General features: G+C 36.0%; 1 protein-coding gene across 3 annotated transcripts in view; it reads left to right on the plus strand.

The window, feature by feature from the left end:
* Positions 1-4,736, plus strand: part of LOC146998620 (17-beta-hydroxysteroid dehydrogenase 13-like) — a 66,449-nt gene extending 61,713 nt beyond the window's left edge. For all 3 annotated transcript variants that reach the window (XM_085811348.1, XM_085811349.1, XM_085811347.1), the window contains 2 exons: positions 1,275-1,400; positions 3,963-4,736. In XM_085811348.1, coding sequence (XP_085667474.1) covers positions 1,275-1,400; positions 3,963-4,068 — 232 coding nt within the window. In that variant the 3' untranslated portion in view covers positions 4,069-4,736. The remainder of the gene's footprint in view (positions 1-1,274; positions 1,401-3,962) is intronic.
* The last annotated feature ends 16,642 nt before the right edge of the window (positions 4,737-21,378 follow it).

Consider the following 21,378-nt stretch of genomic DNA (forward strand, 5'->3'; position numbering starts at 1 on the left):
CATGCAAAGAAGTCATGTGGTGTCCGCATCAGATTTCTTCCTTCTGCATGTGTGCTTTATACCTTACCAGCACTGTATATTAATTTTTTCTTCTTTATTCTTTCATAATTCGACCGTCACTAAGCCAACATCTCGGAGTTTTGTTTTTTCTTGTATCCCTACATCCGATTTTTCAACTTTATTAATTCCCGTTCTCTGGATTAGTACTTTGTTCAATGACGAATTTACCCTTCTTTTCTATTTGGTTCTGTCTCATATTATATTTATCATATTTCTTTTCCCTGCTCACTGTTATGTTTAGTGTGCGTTAATTGTTCTAAAGCTGAGCTTTCTCTATATTACTTTCTCCCACAACAGTTAATTTTTTCGAGAGTTTTCCTTCCATTGAACTTTTTTTTTAATTCCTCTTATCTTTATTACTACATAGACCTACTTTTTCTATGCCCTTAACAGGCAAGTTCATATTGCACTTTTTGCGAACATTTTCTAACATTTGTTTTCGTAATTAATCTGTTTGTGCTTTCTTCTAATTATAAACAGCCATTATTAAATTAGCCGTCTTTGATTAACTGGAAAGTGTTAACATTATGTTATTTTAAGAACTTTTGGTTAATTTTGAAATTGCATTTAAAGCAAATTAATATTCTTTGAAATAATTGTCAATTTTATTGCAAATAATCCATTTACAAACTAAAAACTGTACGACTGAAGCAAACCAGCGGTTCCAGGATAGAAGTGGGCTTTAAAAAGGGTTTCACATATCAAAAAGCTTAAAAAATGCTGCTTTAGACAAATCAGAATAGGCATATTACAAGAATGCCAATCAGAAAAGTCTTTCGTAATATCAAAAACAATATTTTTTAACAAGTTAAGTGCGCTTTCATTTTTTTTTTTTTTTTTTTTTTTTTTTTTTGTTATTCAGTGACAACAGTGAAACGATGTGTTCCTAAGATTTTAACTCAAGGAGCTGTTTTTGTTGTTTTTGGATATTAGACGTCAACAGTATGTCGTTACTTAAATAAATGTTCTTTTTTTGCATATCTGTTATAATTTCCTATTATTTCTTAGGTTATGAGGTTTCTACCTTGAAAAAGGGCTCTGTTACGTCTAACTTACTTTACAATGATGTTTTTTATTCCTGTCTTGCGCATTAATTTTCAAACGAAAAAAATCATAACACAATTTATGATTTGATTATCAACCGTGATACTATATATTGAATCGTAATTTTCTTTGAAGAAAATTTTTAACTAAATTATACTCTTGTGTTCTAGGTTTCCACTTCTGCTTCCCTTAATGTCAGTCGAAAAGACAGCAAAAGTAATAGTTAACAGTGTTTTAAAAGAAGAAGAAGAAGTTTTTATTCCTAAGCGCAGTGGATTTTTCAAAGATTTTGCAAAGTAAGTACATAAAGACGGTAAACGTTAGATTTTGAACTAAGCATAGTTCATAGAACAAAGTGAAGGCTTCCAAAATTTTCTATAGCAGGATTAAGGAAAATAAAGAAAGAAATACACAATCCTGAAAGGATTCAAGTTTTAACGATCACTTAAAAGGATTTGGAAATATTTTTTACACTCTCCTTGAATATCAGTTCTATCAGACTGCTGTTGCACTCACCAATACTAACTCATTTCTTTTTGTCTATTTAGCTTTATTATCAAGTATGATTTTCTTTATACTTGCCATGTATGATTCAGCATCAAAATTACAAAAATTTTAAAAGCGACATATCAGGATACGTTAAAAAGACAATCAAATAAATTCGGGCTTTCAGCTATCGATAATCGTATGGAGGATTACGTTATTCAAAATTTCATGGCTCTAGAAACCTTTGTTTTTTCACAGTGTGAAAAACATGCATGCATTATTGCAGATTCTTCATTATTTAATTTCTATAAAAATAATACAAGGCGATAATATTTTGTGGCAACAATTTGCAAAGTGATATAGCCGTTTATAGTGAATGACGAAAAATTTCGTTTCGGCATGACTAAGCAATTCAGATAATGCCTGAATTTGGGCTAATAATACTAAAAATACCTTTAAAACCCCTAAACGGCAAAAAAAAATTATTAACATCTAACATAATAGCCGATTAATAATATAAATAAAATTTGAAATGCTATTGTTCAGTGAAAGTACAAATCTGAAAACACATTTACGAAAATAATAAAAAAGAATACAAATTTTAGAGTTATAATAGTGGAACAAAGTCATTTTTTACTTCCTTGTACGAAATAAAGGAAGTATTGTTTGTGATCACGAAAAATTCGGGTATCATATTTCAACGAAAAGATCCATTTTGACAGCTATCGAATGCAATTTAACGTATTTTTGTGTGACATCTGTACGTAAGGACAGAATAAAGTACTCTTTTTCCACAAATGGATAATAAAATTGATTTAAAATGGATTCGGAAGAGATTTTTTTCGTGACGTCGGTACGTACATAAGTAAGTATGTATATATGTCGCATAACTCAGCGACGGGTAGCTTCAGAAAGTTGAAATTTTGTATATATGACTGCTATGGCATGTAGTTGTGCATCTCCCTTTTTGGTTACAATCGGCAGCAGAAAAAATATATGTGTATATAACCAATCTGCTACTCGGCTGGATGAGCTCAGTTTTTTATTCTTATATGTTGTTAAATTGTGCATTTTTTTTCCTTCAAAAATGATTGAATTAGGTTGTTCATCAATTTAAAAGTTATTTAAGTGCGGCAAAGCTAATGTTTTTTAACCACAGAAGCCATATTTGTTTACATTTAAATCTTAGCAAAATAGTAAATTAAGTCAGTTTTTGCACCTCCAGTGACGTTTTGCCGATTGGAACCAAACGTTAGCTTCAGTTTTGTGCACCGAAAAATCTGCCTTCTTGCCTGCTGGCCGAACTGCTTGTTTTTGCGCAGAAACTCTAATTTTAACTGTAAGATTTAAAAAAAAAAAAAATTATTTTAAATGTATTTGGTATTTTATGTTTTTCTTTATTTTTCTATTTTTAATGAAAATATTTTGAGGTTTTACGTAATTTTGCCTTGCCGCGAAGTGAGAACTGAATTAATTGAATGAGAAATGTATGTCTAATGAAATTCAAGGAAATAAGTTTAAATGAAACGCAGCAAAAAATGCGTATAATTTAATATTCCGTACAAAGTCACGTGATGTCCGAATCAGATTCTTTATTATTAAATTATAAGATTTTGGATGTCATAAAATATATATAATGATTATTGCAAAAATCAGATAATGAAATAATAAATGAAAAATAAGTTGGAAGTATGACCAAAGAGTGTGAAAATAATAATAATGGTTTCATAATGATTTTTATGGAAATGGTATGTATATTATTAGAATTATAAAGATCTTAGAAGGTATTTTCCCCCTCCTTCTAGCATGCCTTTATGGTGTAAAAGTAACACACTACATTTGAAACACTCGGCTCGTATTCGAGTCCCGGCGAGGGCATTGCTCATTTTTCACGTCTCCTGCTTCAAAACCTAATGACTTTACAGTGGTGCCCGAACTAAAAGGTCGTGCACAATAATTTGTCCCCACCAGGATTTGGCTATTGGGTCCCCTAATCCCCAGTCGCCCTTTAAAAGCGGGAGTATGTAAGATATTTTCTGCCTCTTTCTAGCATGCCTTCCTGGTGTAACAGTAGCACATTCGGCGTGTGCTCGAGAGGTCCCATCGAGGGCATTGCTCATTTTTCACGTCTCTTGCTTCCACAAACCTAGTGATTCTACAATCTTACTCATATTATTAGATTAATATCATCCGAATTGTATTCCTAAAATGCCTCCTCATGTGAATCAAAGTATAAACAAACGAAATCATAATTTGTATATGATAATAAAATCGCTGTAAGCCGTGAAAAAAAATTGGTCTCCTAATGTTTGCATTAATTTACAACAGTATATTAACTGCTTTCCTAAATAAGCGTATTTTTCATTTATTAGGTGCTTCAGCAGAAAGACAATGTTCAGGATGTTGGACTTTGTAGGACACGGTTTCGATCCAGAGGTAACGAAACAGCCGCAAAAGAAGCCAGAAGAAATCGTTTGACGTCATAAAATTTGAAATTCAGATACTTTCTTATATTGTCTCATATTTTGTTTTCGTTTGTGGATTTGAATTCATTTATTCATGTCGTATAAGATGTAAAGTTATCAATATTATAATATAATGCTTAATAATTGGTTATTTCTTCGTATTTCTTAGAAGAAATTACAATAAAAGCTCCGTAAATATCAACTCCTTAAGAAATGATTAACTAATTAGTAAACAACTTGTGTTACAGCTACTTTCAATTAAAGCAATTTTTTTTAACTTTGCTTTGGTGAATGTATGATTTAAATATAAATGTTTCAAGTAATGTACTGTTTTCTGACCTAGTATGAGATAGTAATATTTCCCTTAAATTGCCCATTTTGAAACCGAGCTAGTCTTAAGTATGTAATTATATTTAAAAACAAAATTCCTAATTAAGATAATTTATTATTTACCCCTAACTTTAGTGTTAAAAGAAACGATATTTACTTCATTTTTGTTTAATTAGAATTTAAACCATTAATAATATTTCTTTTAGAATTCCTCTCAAAAACTCGTATGCGCGGAAATGCCTTAAATTTCACCCTTTTTTATTTTGTTAAATTGCCGTCAGAAGTCATTTTATATGAAAGGCTCTTCTACGTTCTGACCAATATGGTTGCATTAAAAATTCTAATACTTGAGTTTTGGATTTTTAACTATTTTTTATTACATAAACATATCTAAAGATTTGTCATAAGAAGGGAAATAAAATAATTATTATATAATAATGAAAATGCTATTTTATTTTTCTCTGATTACAGTTTTATCATCAAATATTACATTTTCAGGGAATATTTCTCTTAATACATTGCAGACTATCGGGTTTGTGCCTGTAATGCACGCCGGTTACTGCACTTCTTAAACAAGTGACACATAAATTTAAGCATTCCTAGAGGCTGCAAAAAATAATACATAATTTCAAATAATACCTAAATTCATTGAAAGTCAATATCTTTACTCTCGATGCCATACAGTAAACAAGTTTGGAAAAGTATGTATCATATGGCATGGCTAGTAACTATAGATAAGAACAAACTAAATAAACTCACTGGTAGAAAGCCTCTTCAACCTGTTTTGGACTATTACTGTCAGGAGCAAATGGGCTCAGTTTCATTTCATTGTTTAATTCCTTGAATAATAGCATTAAGTACGGATTAGCATCTGATAGCACGGAAGTCCCGCATGCGTAGTTACATCGTTTTAACTCGAGAACGAGTTAGCCAAGCCATTTCGTTTGTATATATTAATATTTGATGTCAAACATTAATATCAATATATTAATGACATCAAATATTAATATCAATATATTAATATTTGATGTCATTGTTTGTCGGTAAGCATGTTTAAAACAATCTATCGCCCGCCTTCTGTGAAATAAGAGTGATTATCAGGTTTTTGAATACGAGGAATCTTCGATCTTGTGAAATTTATCTTGAAATAAATTAAACTTACTGAGAGAACGCGGAAGTGGGTTAGGTGCGAAAATGGGTTAGGATATTTAACGAAGGAAGAGAAAATTTCCACCACGAGGAAGCCCAGTGGGCTCCCGTCGTTGATCACCGGAGAACTGGTGCGCTGCATCGACGAAAACATCTGTCCCAATAAAAGCGATTCACGATTTCTGATTCGTCAATGCATTTTCAAAATATTTCACGATCTTTATTACACGAAATTGTGACTGAATATTTGCGCTACAAAAAATAGTATTCGCGTGATATGAGTACCGAAAACACTAATGGACGTTCAAACACGGAAACGCATAGGAGCAGCCTTTCTTTTTGCAGCATTATGCAGCAGAAGGAATTCTTTTTTTAAAGGATTGTCACAGATAATGGCACATAGATTTGTTACGAGACACCTGAAATTAAACTACACTCACTGGAATGGAAGCATACTGGTTCCCCAAAACCCAAGAAAGCAGAAACACCTCTTTCTTCAAGAAAAGCCTTGTGCACCGTGTTTGGGGACTATCAAGGAATTTTGTTAGTGGACTGGATGGAACGAGGCACAACAATCAACGCTACAGCTTACTATGAGACATTGAAGAAGCTATGGAGCACGGTAGAGAACAAAAAAAGGGTGGACTACTGACTTCTGGTCTTATGTTCGTGCATGACACTGCGCGACTGCATACCGCATGCGTAATGACAATGCTGCTTGATTCATGTCTCTGGGAACAATTCTGTCACTCTATCCGATGTCACTTGCTCCATCCGATGAGAAAACATTTTTTTTTCTTATCTCAAGAAATTTTTTTGCCTGCCTGCACTTTGCAACTGATGATGAGATCCAGGTACACATCCAGAAATAGTTCAAGTCGCAGGCGGCCGAATTCTTTGAAGAGTGAATATTGCAGTTAATGCCAAGATATGGCGCATGCCTTAATTTGTAGGGTGAATATGTCGAAAAGTAGTTTAAGGTGTGTAGAGTTTTCTGTGATGAAATACAAATGACAGCAAATTGCTAATCTGTTTAATAGACAAACGATACTTATATACTTTTTGGATGTGCTTTGTAGATCTCTGAATCACGAATGAAGCAGAACCAGTAACAAGGTATTGTCTAAAGTCTAAGGAAATTTCGGCCTAAGTTATGAATATTAATTCCTAAAGCTATTATGAAACATTATGAGCAAGTTAAACAATGAGTCTACTGAATCATTTCAGAAAAATAATTTTTCTTTCTATCATGAAACTGAGAGGTATCATTGCGGTAACAAAACAGTAAGTAGCAACAACAGAAAAAACATGATAAGCTGAAAATTAAATTCACATTTGTTTCATACCTTCCTTAGAGCCCAGATTTGATAATGTGCGATTGCCTATTACTGCTAAAATTAAAAGAGATGTTGGAATATTTTGGTATGATATTGAAATTGAAGTTACTATATGCAAATGGCTCAAAAGGGAACTACAAGCGCTCTTCATTAACGAAATGAAAACGTGAATTCTACGTTAATTGTGTAGTGATCTAAGTGTGTAGTAATAAAAAATAATTATATTGAATAATAAATATGTAATGTCCCTCTCTACTTTCTCTATGCTAAAATGTCGAGGAACCTAGTGAACTAAGTAGCGAATTATCGCTGATCAAATTATCGTTATTACTTACAACGTAGATTCGAGAAAGGTTAAAATACCCTTTTATTCAAAGAAATAACAACAGTTGTCCCCTTCTTGGGCTTACAGGAAAGCCTCCACTGGGACATTTAAATCAGGATAAAAAAATAAGAAGCTAATCTAATACTAACTAAAATAGACTTAGCCAAAGCTAGACATAAATATCTAGCGTACTTGGACCTTAATTTAAACTAGCCGGTGATTATCAACAGGCACGTACAATACGACGGAACGTAACAGAGTCAAGGGCTAAATAGCCAGAAGGCAAACACGCACCACTAAGGAATTATAAGCACTCTCTCTCGAAGTAAGCTGAACTTCCCTTAAATACTAGTTCTAACTCATTTGCATTCAACGTGATTCTAAAAACTCATTGTGGTAGGAAGTTGGAAGTGGGGAAAAAATTGAAAGGATTTCAAAATTAAAAATAACTGTTATAAAATTAAAGTACATCTTAAAAACGTATAATGTTTAAGAAAAATTGGTTTTCCTCGTTTTGACACTTTATTTTAATTTTATTTTGTCGTAAACATAATCTACGTTATTAGGGACCTTATTTACTGCTCACCGCTACTAATACTATGATTATCGTATAGTTTGTATAACTTAGTTTGTTACTGCTCACCGCTACTAATACTATTATTATCGTATATATCATGTAAAATGCATAAAAGAAAATATTCATGCATTTGCTACATTTGCTTTATGCAACATTAGGTATAAGGTAAGTATTTTAATGTCTCTTTTATTACTTTTGTCCTCTCTTTACTAAGAAGTTGGAGACCGGAAATCGTTGAAACAGTCATTTTTAGCTCGCAAATATATTTTGGCGTCTTTAAAACTTAAATATTATGTCATACACAATCGAGTCAGATTAATGTGACTACTTCATACCATCAAATGTGCAGCTCGTACAGTGTCTAGATGGGTTGAACAATGTGCTGGAGAGTATTCAGAGGAATATGGAACTATACTGATCGCAGTGCAGATTACAGATTCTTGTTAGTAAAAGGGTTTAAAAACATGCTGTACATATAAAATTTTAAAAAGTGTAATCTTACAGAATTCAAATAATGTTATTTTTTGTAGATTTAGAATGAAAACTGTAGTTGACTAATGTCGCTTGTCTAATATCAGAACCAAGCCCACGAAATTCATCGTACCAAACGAGGCAAGATTGCGCCTGTTGTTGGCAAGGGCCTTGAGACTTCTGTAAATTTTCAGTAATTCAGGAATTATAAATTATTATGGTTTTAATTTATGAACATATAGTACTTAAGCGAAAATTATATTAAAACAATCTTTTCACCAAAAACATATCATATAATTTATTGTGACTATATTTTCGAGCATGTGAGATTTCTTTTAAATTTCTTGATATAGAATCCACAGAGACTGAAAACTCAAAACTACCTAGTAATTAAAGTTTATTTCTAGATATTACGTTTATGAATATGTAATGCGAATAAATATTTTAACCACAGAATGCACGAGAACGTTTCCAAACTGACATATGTTAGAAGAGCTGTGGAGAATCATAATAACTAAATTTTTCTTTTAAGTGGTTGATTACAGCAAAACTTTCAGCCTATAATATCAAAGTGCATATCGACAGTAATAATAATAATAATGGCAAGAATTCAAATTTTAACGTCGCACCAGAGAGTTTTTTAAGAATTCAAATTTTAACGTTTTAAAATTTCATTCAAATTTTAACGTGCATTTTATGCTCTAGGTGAGTTTATTGATTTCTGCTCTTGAACTTACTCCTCCTAAGACATTTTTTTCTTTTTAACATTGTAAGGATTAAGTTAATTTTATTAACAATTAAATTTTGAGTTAAACTTCCTTTCCTATCGCTTCTTAATTTCAACTTACCACTTCCGGCCAGAACGTAGTTTTAGAATTACATCTGGATGCAAATGAGGAAGAGTGGTATTTAACCGCGAAGTTCCACTGTCTTAGAGAGAGAGATACCAGATATTCTGGCTAGCACGCATCCGCCTTTTTAGGCTAATCCCTCGTAAGCTATTATTACGTTCGGCCGTACTTTAGGCCCTTGATAGCTTCGCAGTCAATTAGCGTTAAGGAACCAACTCTGTTAGAATTTGATAGCTTCGGCTATATCTCTTTATTTAAGATTAGTTTAGTTTAATTCTTAGCTTCTTAAGTTCAAGCCCAAGTGTCGGCTTTATTGTACTACTCCAAGACTGAGTTTTGTTTACTTAGTTGGAATAATAAAGGGTTATTTCACCCTTCTCACTTGTTTCCTACCTCATGAACTCAAGCGATTATTCGCTTACTAGTTCTTAAGATTCTTCACATTCATCTGTAACACAGTGAGGAATCCTACAACATTATTATTAAACATAGTTTTCTTCGCACTTACATAGAATTCAACAGTAAAATCATAAAATTTTTAAGAGTAACGTACACTTAGACCTCCCGATCTGGTGTTAAGTGTTGTTGTTAAATGTTCAGTCTTTCCTCAATTCGTCATATCTCTGTTTCATTTTCTTAGTGAGACTTTTCACACTATGTCTATTTAAATATTTTTTACTTCCTTGTACGAAGTAAAAAGGAGTATTGTAATCGCGAAAAGTTTGAGGCAGCATATTTCAACGAAAATATCCATTTTGACCGCTATCGAATGCAATTTAACGATGTTTTTGCGTGATATCTGTACGTGATCTGTATCTGCGTGATATCTGAGAATAAAATACTCTTTTCCTTCAAAAAAATTATAAAACTGCTTTAAAATTAATTCTGAAGAGAATTTTTCGTGGCGTCTGTATGTACTTTATTGTAGTACGAAAGTATGTACGTACGTGCGTACGTACGTATCTCGCATAACTCAAAAACGAGTAGCCTCAGAACGTTGAAATTTTGTATATAGGACTGCTATAACATGTAGATGTGCACCTCGTATTTTGGTTGCAATCGGCCGCACCAAACGTATATAAATATATTTATATATATATATATATATCCACTCTGTTACCCGTCTCAGTGATCTCAGTTTCTTTACTCTTATATGTTTGTAAAATGTACATTTTTTGCTTTAAAAATGATTGAATTATGTTGTTTTTATCTCCCGGTTAAGGATTTTATGTTTTAGTAAATCTGTGTGCAATATTTTTAGAATTATCAGCAATTTTAAAGTTGTTTAATTGCCGCTAAATTTTTTTTTAATGGCGGCCATTGATGTTTACATTTGAAACAGGAGACTAGTGGATTTTTTGCCAATCTAGAGAAACTTAGCTTCGCAACAACAAAGATAACGCATTCATATATTATTGCCAATTAAATCATGCTTAATCCTTTCTGGAATTTTTTCGAGGAAACAAGTGTTTGAGATTTACTTCGTAATTTTTAATATAGATATTTTGAGTTTTATGCATTTTTGCCTTCTCGCGAAGTGAGAACTGAATTAATTAAATGAGAAATACTCAATCGTCTGTCAAAACTGTTGTTTCTTTTTTGTCTTGTTTGCTTAATTTCTTTTATACATCATTCTAGCTTTATTATAGTATTTGAATATAACATGTGGCAACGATTAGATAATTCTATTCTTTAAATGATATAAATTTTGTGCATTATGAGTTATAATATGAACGAAATATATAAGTTAACTGTTATATAATTATTGGATTATATAACAGTTAACTTAGTTTCCGTTATATAATTATTATGTAAGTTAACTGTAATATAATTATTAATACTGTTAAGTGAATCTAGCGCCAGAGTATCGCTATGGTAAACAAATACTAGAGTGAATTTTAGAGAATGCATTTATTCTATTGTGGTTTATGCTCTGTTGGCGAAGTAGATTTAATTCAATCCAATAAGTTTAAATGAAATGCAAGAAAAAATGCGTATAACTTAATATTCCAATTTAATATTCCAATACAAGGAAATCATGTGGTGTACAGATCAGATTTTTTTATTTAATCGAATGTAGTAGTGCCTTATCTTACCGGTTTCATCTACATGTCTACTACTACATGTTCTTACCGGTTTCATCTATTTCATCTACATCGAAAATGCTAATTGCATTGGAACTTGCTAAAGCGCAACTTCACTCATATTTATGAAATATGCAGTAATGCAGTACAACTCACTTATAACAAGCTCTGATTTAACGAGAACACGTATTTAGCGAGGATAACGAAAATAGTGTATGGGAGCATAACTCGCTTTTGATGAGCAAACGCCAGTTATAGCGAGCAATAGTTTTGTGATTCATAAAATTTCTGTTGACTTCCAACTCTTCAGCTCAGTTAATCCTTTAATGGGAAAATTTCTTTAACATTCCGAAGTTAACCGAAAGTTAGTGATGAGTCATAAATCCTGCGCATAATTGATGGCGGCTTTCTTTATTTGAGTGCTGATCAGGATTTAATTTTTACTACTGAATTCTACAAGTGTTATCCAGCCTATGGACCAAAGAATCATCAGTTTTAAATCCTGCTCCTCGACAGAACAGCTTCAAATGCTAATGTAAACGCAGTCGAAGCGATACGTTTAATAAATGATGCATGGGAAAACGTTACATCAACGTTCATTGCCAACTGCTTCTGTAAGGCTGGACTGGACATTTCTCGAGAGAAGAAAATTACTGAGGAGGAAGCAGAAGAAGTATACGTCTTTTAAAATTTGGAAATGAGTGGAGAAAAATTTGAAAATTATGTATCTGTTGACGCCAATATTATCACTTCCGAGATACCTACTCCCAAGGATATTGTAACCAAAATTCAAGCTAAAGGAGATGAAAAAGTAATGCAAGCGGCCTTGAAAATGACAAATGTGAAGAATTTCAAGCTGAACTTGTAAGGATCTTAACTTTTACTAACGTTTATTTTATTTTAAATCTTTACTATCACTTCTTATTTTCTACTTCCGGCCAGAATTATAAGCGTGAAGGAGTTTATGCAAAGTTGTCTGGCGAACGCCAAGTATTTAAGTGTGGCCTTTTTGCCAAGCAGAAGAGAGGAAGCCGTGAGTTCGAAGCAGGCCGCTTACCTTAGAAGTTACGCAGTTGCTAATTGCCTTCCAGGCCAGAGGTATTAATCCTCTTAAATAATTAAACGTATTGTAGTGTTCACAGTCTCTGTGCTACATACGCTTCCTGTTATTATAAGGCCAATCTTATTCTAAAGTTAAATTAGAGTTTAGTTTTATTTTTATATCTTTTAAGTTAGACCCCGAGTGGAGGGTCATTGTATTCCGAAGTACGGAAGTCATTGTATATAAAGAAAAATAAAGGGTTTTGTATACCCTTCGTCTGTATCCTGTCTACTTACTACAATTAGTGAACATAGCTTTAGTAAGCTCTCTGTTCTAGTCAGGTCATTGTATGTTTCCGAAGAAGGTTAGAAGAAACATTGAACCTGATAGTGGCGCCCGACGAAGAATAACCATGGCCGAGTTTCAGGAAGAACCTGTGCTGCCTGCAGAAACAGCTCAGAATCCAGAAATGCCAGCTGCCGCCCTGGAAGGATTTGGGTACATCGTCCAGACCATGCGCGCTTCGATGAAACCAGAAGCAACATTTAATGGAAACTCACAGGTAACCAGTTTTTTGGAAAAATTGGATGACCACTTCGTGCTCTACCCCGTGCACGAGTTTCAAAAAGTTACCTTAGCTACCAGCGCTTTGAGCGGCCAAGCGCTTAACTGGTTCAAATGTATCGGCAGAAGTCTGTTGGGTAAAGCAGGAAGTCCCACCTATACTTACGAAAATTTCAAGACTGCCCTACTAAAAGCCTTCCCTGTTGTAAGGGATCGTGCGAAATTAGAAACAGAACTTTTCAGTATATATCAACAAAGAATGGAAAACCTCTCGAGCTTTATTTTAAGAAAAATTCATGTTTTCAAGCTCTTGTATGGAAACCGTCCGGATCCTGAAATAATTCAAGTGATTTTGCCGAGGTTACTACCCCAAGTGCAAGACTTTATTGAATTACGAAATCCGACTACACTGGAAAAGTTATTTGAGCTAGCAATGCAGTTTGAAAGTAGAAGAACGGCGGACGTCGAAAGAAGACGCCAATATCAACAGCGAAACCAATTTGGTACGCCAAGACTACAGCAAACTCAAGCACATGGCTACGGAGAAAAAGCGAATCAGTGGGCAAGGAAACCCGAGCATTCAAAAACAGCCGGCGAACGTCGACAGTTCAATAGCAACCCAGGAAAAAAGTCTCAAGGCCAGTGGAGAAAGAAGGAAAGCACCGAAAGGAAAAATAATTTAAACTAAAACGGATTTCTGCTGACGAGAGGGTGCGGAAATCCGAAGGCCACGAAAACCCCTCTTCCTACAAGTTAAATACAGTAATGGTGAAAAATTTAACTCTTCCGAAGATTGAAGTCTTGGTAAATAATATCCCGGCCACCGCACTCCTGGATACCGGCGCGCAGTGTTCCTGTGTGGCAGAAGTCTTTTTTAGAAAGTATTTTCGCAAATACCGCATATATAATGCGGATAATACAACAGTATTAGCGGCGCAAGGAGAACAATGTAAGTGCGTAGGTAAAGTACCTTTGTACATCCGTATCAAGGACGAACAAGTAAAGGTGATGTTTTTTATAGTAAAGAATTTGCAAGCAAATTTAATCCTAGGAATAGACTTTCTTTCAGACGCACAAGCTACACTGGATTTTAATGCAGCGTCCCTTAAGCTGACGATGAAACCAGTGCGTGTAGAAAAGGTTGAACCGCCAAGGTTAAATCTTGACCACCTGCCTAAGGACGAGCAAGATAGAATCCGACAAGTGGTAAGTGAATTTGCTTCCTTATTTAGTGATATTCCAGGATTTACTCAGGTTACTAACCATAGTATTGACACCGGAGATGCATTGCCGGTTCGTCAAAAACCATACCGGTATGATAAGAATAAGGAAAAAATTATAGAATGGCATATTACCGATATGCTACGTAAAAAGATCATAACGCCTATCTCAAGTAGTTATGCTAGTCCGGTGGTTTTATGTAAGAAAAATAATGATTATCCTTTGGAGCATCCAAAAAGGTGGAGATTCGCTATTGATTACCGTAAATTAAATTCCATAACGAAATATCCGGTATATCCGTTACCGATCATAGAAGAAATTTTAAGGAACATAAAATCAACCAAATTTATGACGACTTTAGACTTAACGAATGGTTATTTTCAAATAGGGGTCAGGTCTGAGGACGTGCCTAAGACTGCTTTTATAACCAAGTCTGGCACTTATGCATTTTTGCGTATGCCGTTTGGCCTTTCAGGCGCCCCAGCAACATTTCAGCGATGCATGGACATTGTGTTAAGACCTGTTCTTGGAAAGTCCACATTTATCTATTTAGACGATATCATTATTACTAGTGATAATCTCGACCAACATATACAGGATTTAAGACAGGTGTTTTCTTTATTAAATGAGGCCGGTCTAAAAGTTAATGTCGAAAAGTGCAAATTTGCACCCCCTGAATTAAAATATTTAGGTTACAAAATATCGCAAAAAGGGATCGAGACAGATGAATCAAAAATAATCGCTGTACAAAAGTATCCGACTCCAAACACGGCAAAGAAGCTCTCTTCTTTTCTAGGACTTTGTTCATATTATAGGTCCTTTATAAAAGATTTTGCGGCTATCGCTGAGCCATTGTTAAAATTAAAAAGGAAAAAGGCAAGATTCTCGTGGACGGCTGAAGCCAATAGTGCTTTCGAAAAATTAAAACAAGCATTAACGCAAGCCCCTGTGTTGAAATTTCCTGAAAAGGATGAAAATTTAGAAATTTCAGCGGATGCTTCGGATTATGCGGTAGGAGCGGTACTTTCGCAAAATCAGCAGCCCGTGGCATTTTTTAGCCGAACTTTAAATCAAACACAAAGAAACTATTCCGCGACCGAGAGAGAGGCACTTTCAGTTCTGTTAGCAGTGCAAAAGTTCCGAGTCTATTTTGGAAAGGCGCCGATAACAGTATATTCTGATCATGCGGCGGTAACTAGATTGTACTCAGGGAAAAATTTATCCCCAAGGTTAATAAGATGGACACTCAAGCTGCAAGAATATAATCTGGTAATCAAGCATACCCCCGGAAAGGAAAATATCGTAGCAGATGCCCTATCACGAATTAAATTAGACGAACAGGGTAATACCGTAAAAGTTGCAATGCTGACAGCGTGTACAATAAATTCCCGAGAAACTGTAATAACCGAACTGGGTAAGGATCCTGAGTTTGGAAGTATTTATGACTATTTGAAGGATCCTGAAAATTTTAGCCACCAAGATATTGTGGCGATAAGAAATAGGGCGGCCCATTACGAACTAATAGATGGTCTATTATTCTACACAAAAACTACGAATTCCAACAACGAATTTCGACCCAGCTAGTCTTAGATTAAATATCCTGCAAGAGCTCCATGACAGCCCTTTAGCTTCTCATGCTGGTATTCGAAAAACTATCCAACGCGTACGCGAGGCAGTCTACTTTCCTGAACTGCAAAAGTTAACAAGGGCGTATGTCCAGTCCTGCCCAACATGTCAAGCCGTTAATTATATTAATTTCCGCCCGGCCGGGTTTCTAAATAGTATTAAATCCGAATTTCCAAATGAAATAATCGGCATCGATTTATTGGGCCCTTTCCCAAAAAGTCAGTTAAACAAAAGTCGCTATCTCCTTGTTATGGTTGATCATTTTAGTAAATGGACCGAAATTGTTCCCTTAAAACGAGCCTCCGCGAAATTAGTTACTGATTCTATTTTAAATAAATATATTTTAAAATACGGGGCGCCCCTAAAAGTTATATCGGATAATGGTCCTCAATTTGTAAGTAATATATTTGAAGACATGTGCCAAAAACTGGGCATACGTCATTTAAAAATGGTCCCGTATCGGCCGCAATCAAATATAGCGGAACGGGTCAACAGAAATATAGTGAAAATTATCCGTAGTTATGTTAAAAATTTTCATAAAAGCTGGAATAACTATGTCAATGAATTTGCTTTCGCCCTTAGGACCGCAAAACATGATACAACGGGCAAAACTCCTGCTGAGTTATTTCTAGGCAGAAAGGTTATAACACCGTTAGATAAACTATTTTATGTGCAACAAAGAGCCCCAGAATTTAAAATGGGTGATATAGAAAAACTAATAAAAGAAGCAAAAAAGAATACGGAAGTAGCACAAAGAAAACAGAAGTTATACTATGATCTGAAACGACGGGGAGTAACTTATAAAGTAGGGGATGAAGTTTTAAAAATCAAGCATTCACTTTCTTCAGCACCAGAAGATAAAACTGCGAAATTTTTTCCACGCTTTGAAGGACCATATGTTATAGAAAAAATAACTCACACTGTTGTAGTGTTAAAGGCAAGAAATGGTGAAACCTGTTCCGCAAATAGTGATCAAATTAAACCCTACTTCGATCGTAATAAAATGAAAATCTTTTCAGATCTTTTGCAGGATCCGGTACGGCAGACACCGCAGGTACAAGTTCCAGAGGTGGGAAAACGACAAGTACAAGGGCAAGCCAATGAGAGACAGAAGCAAGTGAAAAGAAAATTGCCCCGCGGAAAAACTGAAGGTAAAAAGAAAAAGAAGCCGTTCCACCGTCCAGAAAACAGAGTGCACGAACACCCCCAGAATGAAGAAGGGAGAAGGACGACGTATGTGGAAAGGACCGGGAGAAAAGACGGCAACTATAACCCGGCTGTGAAACGGAAGATTGACTCATCCGACAGAACTCTCCGCAGCAAAAGTCGCCGAACTGCGGAAGGGCCATCAGCGGCGGAGGAAAAAGTACAAGAAAAATTTGAACGGCCAACAACGAGGTCCAAGCAGGATCACGACAGAAGTTTCCCGGTTCCACCAAGACCAGCTGCCTTCAAACGGCCAAGACCACAAGCAGAGCACAAAAGGAAGGTGTTCAAGGGTGGCCGTACTGGTGAAAAACGGAAGCTTCCAGAGGAAAGCACTGAAGGGCGAGCCCGTACAAGAAGGAGGATCAACCAAGCTACTATCAGCTATACCTTTAAAGACTGGGCCCAGAAAAGGATGTCTGAATATTACAAAGATAAGTAAAATTTTATGTTACTTTACAAACTTAAGTTAATCTTTCATTCTTACTGCAAGTGGTAGATTTCAAGAAGTTTTACCTCATGCGAGGTCTACCTTTATCGCCAAAAGGGCGAGAAATGAGTTGTGACCGATTTTCTTATAATGTTTTTCAATTACTCGCGCGTAAAACTAAAGTTGATGTATAATAGCGTTGTGTAAGTCTTAAATATTGTAAAAAGTTATTGTATAAATTTTATTTAATACATTCTAGCAAGAAAGAAGTTTTAGTCTGAAAGACTTTTTGAAATGTAGTATTATTTCAATGTAGAAAGAATTGGCACTTGCTTTGAAAAGAATAGAAGTTAACAATGTACTACTAATGTATGTTTTCAAATGTGTAAAATTAACGGCATGTTGATATTGTTACGAATTTGGTATTTAAAAAGCTAATGTTAGTTCAATTAGAAATTAAATGGTTTTATTTCTCGCGCAGTGCAGCGCGTGACGAATATTAAAAGAAAGCTAAGCCGGAAAATTGAAAATACAAGAGCGTGTGCATTAAATAAATAAATATCTCTTTTTGATTTCGAGAAAGTACTGGAAAATTCTAGCGCGTGATTTTCAAATCTTATAAAAGGAGGAAAACATCTCAGTTTGTAGTAGTTGCTAAGTTTGTTGTTGTTTAGAAAACTACTGTTGTTGATTGTAGCGAATTCGCGGATTAGCGTTCTTTAGCTGTTTTGAATTACGTTCTATTGACATTTGAGTAGTTAAAAGAAAACTACTGTGAGATATTGTAATACTGCATGATAATTTGAGAAAATTTAAGCATTTTTGTTGTGATAATAATAAATTTTTGTTCATTTTTCATCGGACTTGTGCATTCATTTCATAACGAACCCGTATGCACGCAACAATTTTTGGTGTCAGGAGTGGGGTTTGAATGCCAATAACAAGAGCGATGGAAGAACAATTGAGACAGCTCATTAGTGCTTTTGCTGCATTCCAAGAAAAGATGGAAGCTGGCCAAGCATCATTTAAGGAAGAAATGAAATTGGGCCAGGAATCCGTTAAGGAAGAAATGAAATTGGGCCAGGAATCCGTTAAGGACGAAATGAAAGCCGTTCAAGCTGGTCAAGAAGAAATGAAAAGAGAAATTACTTGCATAATAGAAAATAAATTTGAAGCTATGGAAGGCAGAATTGACGCAGTTGAAAATAAAGTTGGACATATTGAAGAAAGAGTTTCTTCGGTGAAAGAAGAAATAGAAGAAAGAGTTTCTTCTGTAAAAGAACAAATTGATGAGAGAGTTTTTGCAGTTGCCAAAGAAATGGATACTTTAAAGAAATTCGTAGCGTCGGCAGGGAGCAGGAGTGATGATTTTAAATTCTTACCAATGCCTGCTCGTCCACCTCTGAAGCTATCCACATATGATGGGAAGACCTCCTGGCAGGTGTATAAGACACAATTTTCTATCGTGGCGGATGCGAATGGATGGGATTCCCAAGCTAAGGCCTGTCATCTCGCCGCTTCTCTAAGAGCCGACGCAGCGGATATCCTTCAGACTCTTCCCGAAAACAAAAGGTTAGATTTCGAAGCTCTGTCCGGCGCCTTGGAGTTGCGCTTTGGGGAGAAGTGTTTAAAAGACTACAGCAGGCTCCAATTAAAATCTCGTCAACAGAAGCCTACCGAAACACTTCAGGAGCTCGCCGCGGATGTTGAAAGGCTGTCCCATCTCGCCTTTTCGGAATGCCCGACAGAAACAAGGGAAATCCTGTCCTTGCAATACTTTATCGACGGCATCCGAGATACTGAAATACAGAAAGCTCTACGAATGGCGGATGTAAAAGATTTAAAAGTGCTCTAGTGTACGCCATGAAATTTGAGGCAGCCCAGCAAGCCACTCGTCGAGACCGCCACCCAGTCAGAGCTGCTCAAGTCCAGGAGCCAGGGGATCAAGTCACCGCTCGACTTGACGATTTAACTAGACAACTGAACGCCTTGAGACGGAATATTGGTGAGAAGAAACCAACCGTTAAGTGCTGGAACTGCGGTGCTGAAGGACACATACGACGAAACTGCAAAACACCCCAGGGTACTGATGTTAAGACCGCTTCTAACAAGCAGCAGGGAAACTAATTAGTGGCCATCTCGCGGGGCGGAGGTTGCTAGATAATGAAAAGCCCCAGTTTAAAGCGCTTCAGATTTCTGCAGTGAGAGGCGGCAGTAATGGACTTTTCATAATAGGACATATTAATGGAGTTCCGTGCAATATGACTATAGATACAGGAGCCAACGTCACCATCATCCGAAAAGATTTGGCTCAACAACTAGGAAACAAACTTATCTGGACGCCGCCCTGCGTTACCCTCCAGACTGTGTCCGGGGAGAAGATCGACATCGACGGAAAAGTAAATGTTAACATCACGTTTGGAAGTGCCGCTTACCATCACACGGCACATGTAGCAGAAATCACTGATTCTTGCATACTCGGATTGGACTTTCTAAGGAAATACAATTTTTCCTTGGATTTTAAAAATAACGAATTGCATTCTACATCTGAGGATATAGCGTTATTTCTCGTTAATGATGAAGAAGTTAAATCTGTCCATAAAATCATAGCACAAGACTATATTACAATACCGGCAAGAACAGAAATTTTACTTCCTGGATCCATAGCCGAAAATAGAAATTTCCGCTACGGCATCATAGAATATACCAATAACTGTGATATCCCAAAAGGAGTATTAGTAGCCTCAACACTCGTCGACCTATCCAGAACGGTCATCCCGGTGAGAGTCGCCAATGTAACTGAAAAGTCGAGAGTTATTAAGAAAGGTGAAGTGGTTGCAACATGTACTCCAGTAACCAGCGTTGAAAAAAAGAGTAACATCCCAGAATCCGTGTCCTCAGAGAGCATTACATCGGAGTTATTGCAGAATGCACAATTAAACGATAAAGAGAAAAATGCTGCCGATCGCGTCATTAAAGATCTTCAAGTTGTTTTCTCCCGCTCGTCTTCTGACGTGGGTCGAACTAGTTTGACACAACATAGAATAGATACTGGCGATCATCCCCCGATCAAGCAACATCCAAGACGTCTACCGTTTGCTAAACAGGAAGAGGTGCGAACACTGTTAAAAGATATGGAAGAAGGCGATGTCATCGAGCCTTCAGCGAGTCCATGGGCATCTCCCATCGTTCTCGTCAGAAAGAAAGACGGCTCAACAAGATTTTGCGTTGACTATCGCCGGTTGAATGAGGTTACGAAGAAAGACAGTTACCCTCTTCCTAGAATTGATGACATTCTAGACACTCTTTCTGGAAGCAAGTGGTTCTCAACACTTGATTTAAAGAGTGGGTATTGGCAGGTAGAAATCCATCCTGATGACCGAGAAAAGACGGCATTTACTACGGGACAAGGACTTTGTCAGTTCAAAGTGATGCCGTTTGGACTGTGTAATGCGCCGGCAACATTCGAACGTCTTATGGAGACTGTTTTGAAAGGCCTTTCTTACGAAGCCTGTCTGATATACCTGGACGATATCATCATCGTCGGAAAGAGTTTTGAAGAGCATCTAGAAAATCTTAGAAAGGTGCTTCAGAAACTGAAAGAGGCCAATCTGAAGCTGACTCCCGCTAAATGCAAATTGTTTCGAAAGGAAGTGACTTACCTGGGACATGTCATCTCTGCAGAAGGTGTGCGCACGGATCCTGAAAAGGTATCAGCGGTTAAATCCTGGACGCGTCCCGAAAATGTCCATCAGCTGAGAAGCTTCCTAGGGCTTTGCACCTACTATAGGAGATTCGTGAAGAACATTTCTTCCATCGCAAGACCACTTCACAAGCTGACAGAGAGCAAGCAAAGATTCTTGTGGACAAAGGAATGCGAGGATGCATTTAACAACTTAAAGGAAGCTTTAACATCTGCTCCAATCCTGACGTATCCTCAGCTCGACAGACCATTTATTCTCGACACCGACGCGAGCAATGAAAGTGTCGGTGCTGTTTTGTCCCAAGAAATAGACGGCCAAGAACGTGTAGTAGCTTACTGGAGCAAGTGCCTGTCTAAACCGGAGAGGAATTACTGTGTCACAAGGAAAGAGTTGCTCGCCATAGTCA

Source organism: Stegodyphus dumicola, chromosome 2 (genome assembly GCF_044657685.1).
Source record: "Stegodyphus dumicola isolate Sdum_Otavi_A_Nest chromosome 2, ASM4465768v1".
In the NCBI taxonomy this organism is placed as follows: domain Eukaryota; kingdom Metazoa; phylum Arthropoda; class Arachnida; order Araneae; family Eresidae; genus Stegodyphus; species Stegodyphus dumicola.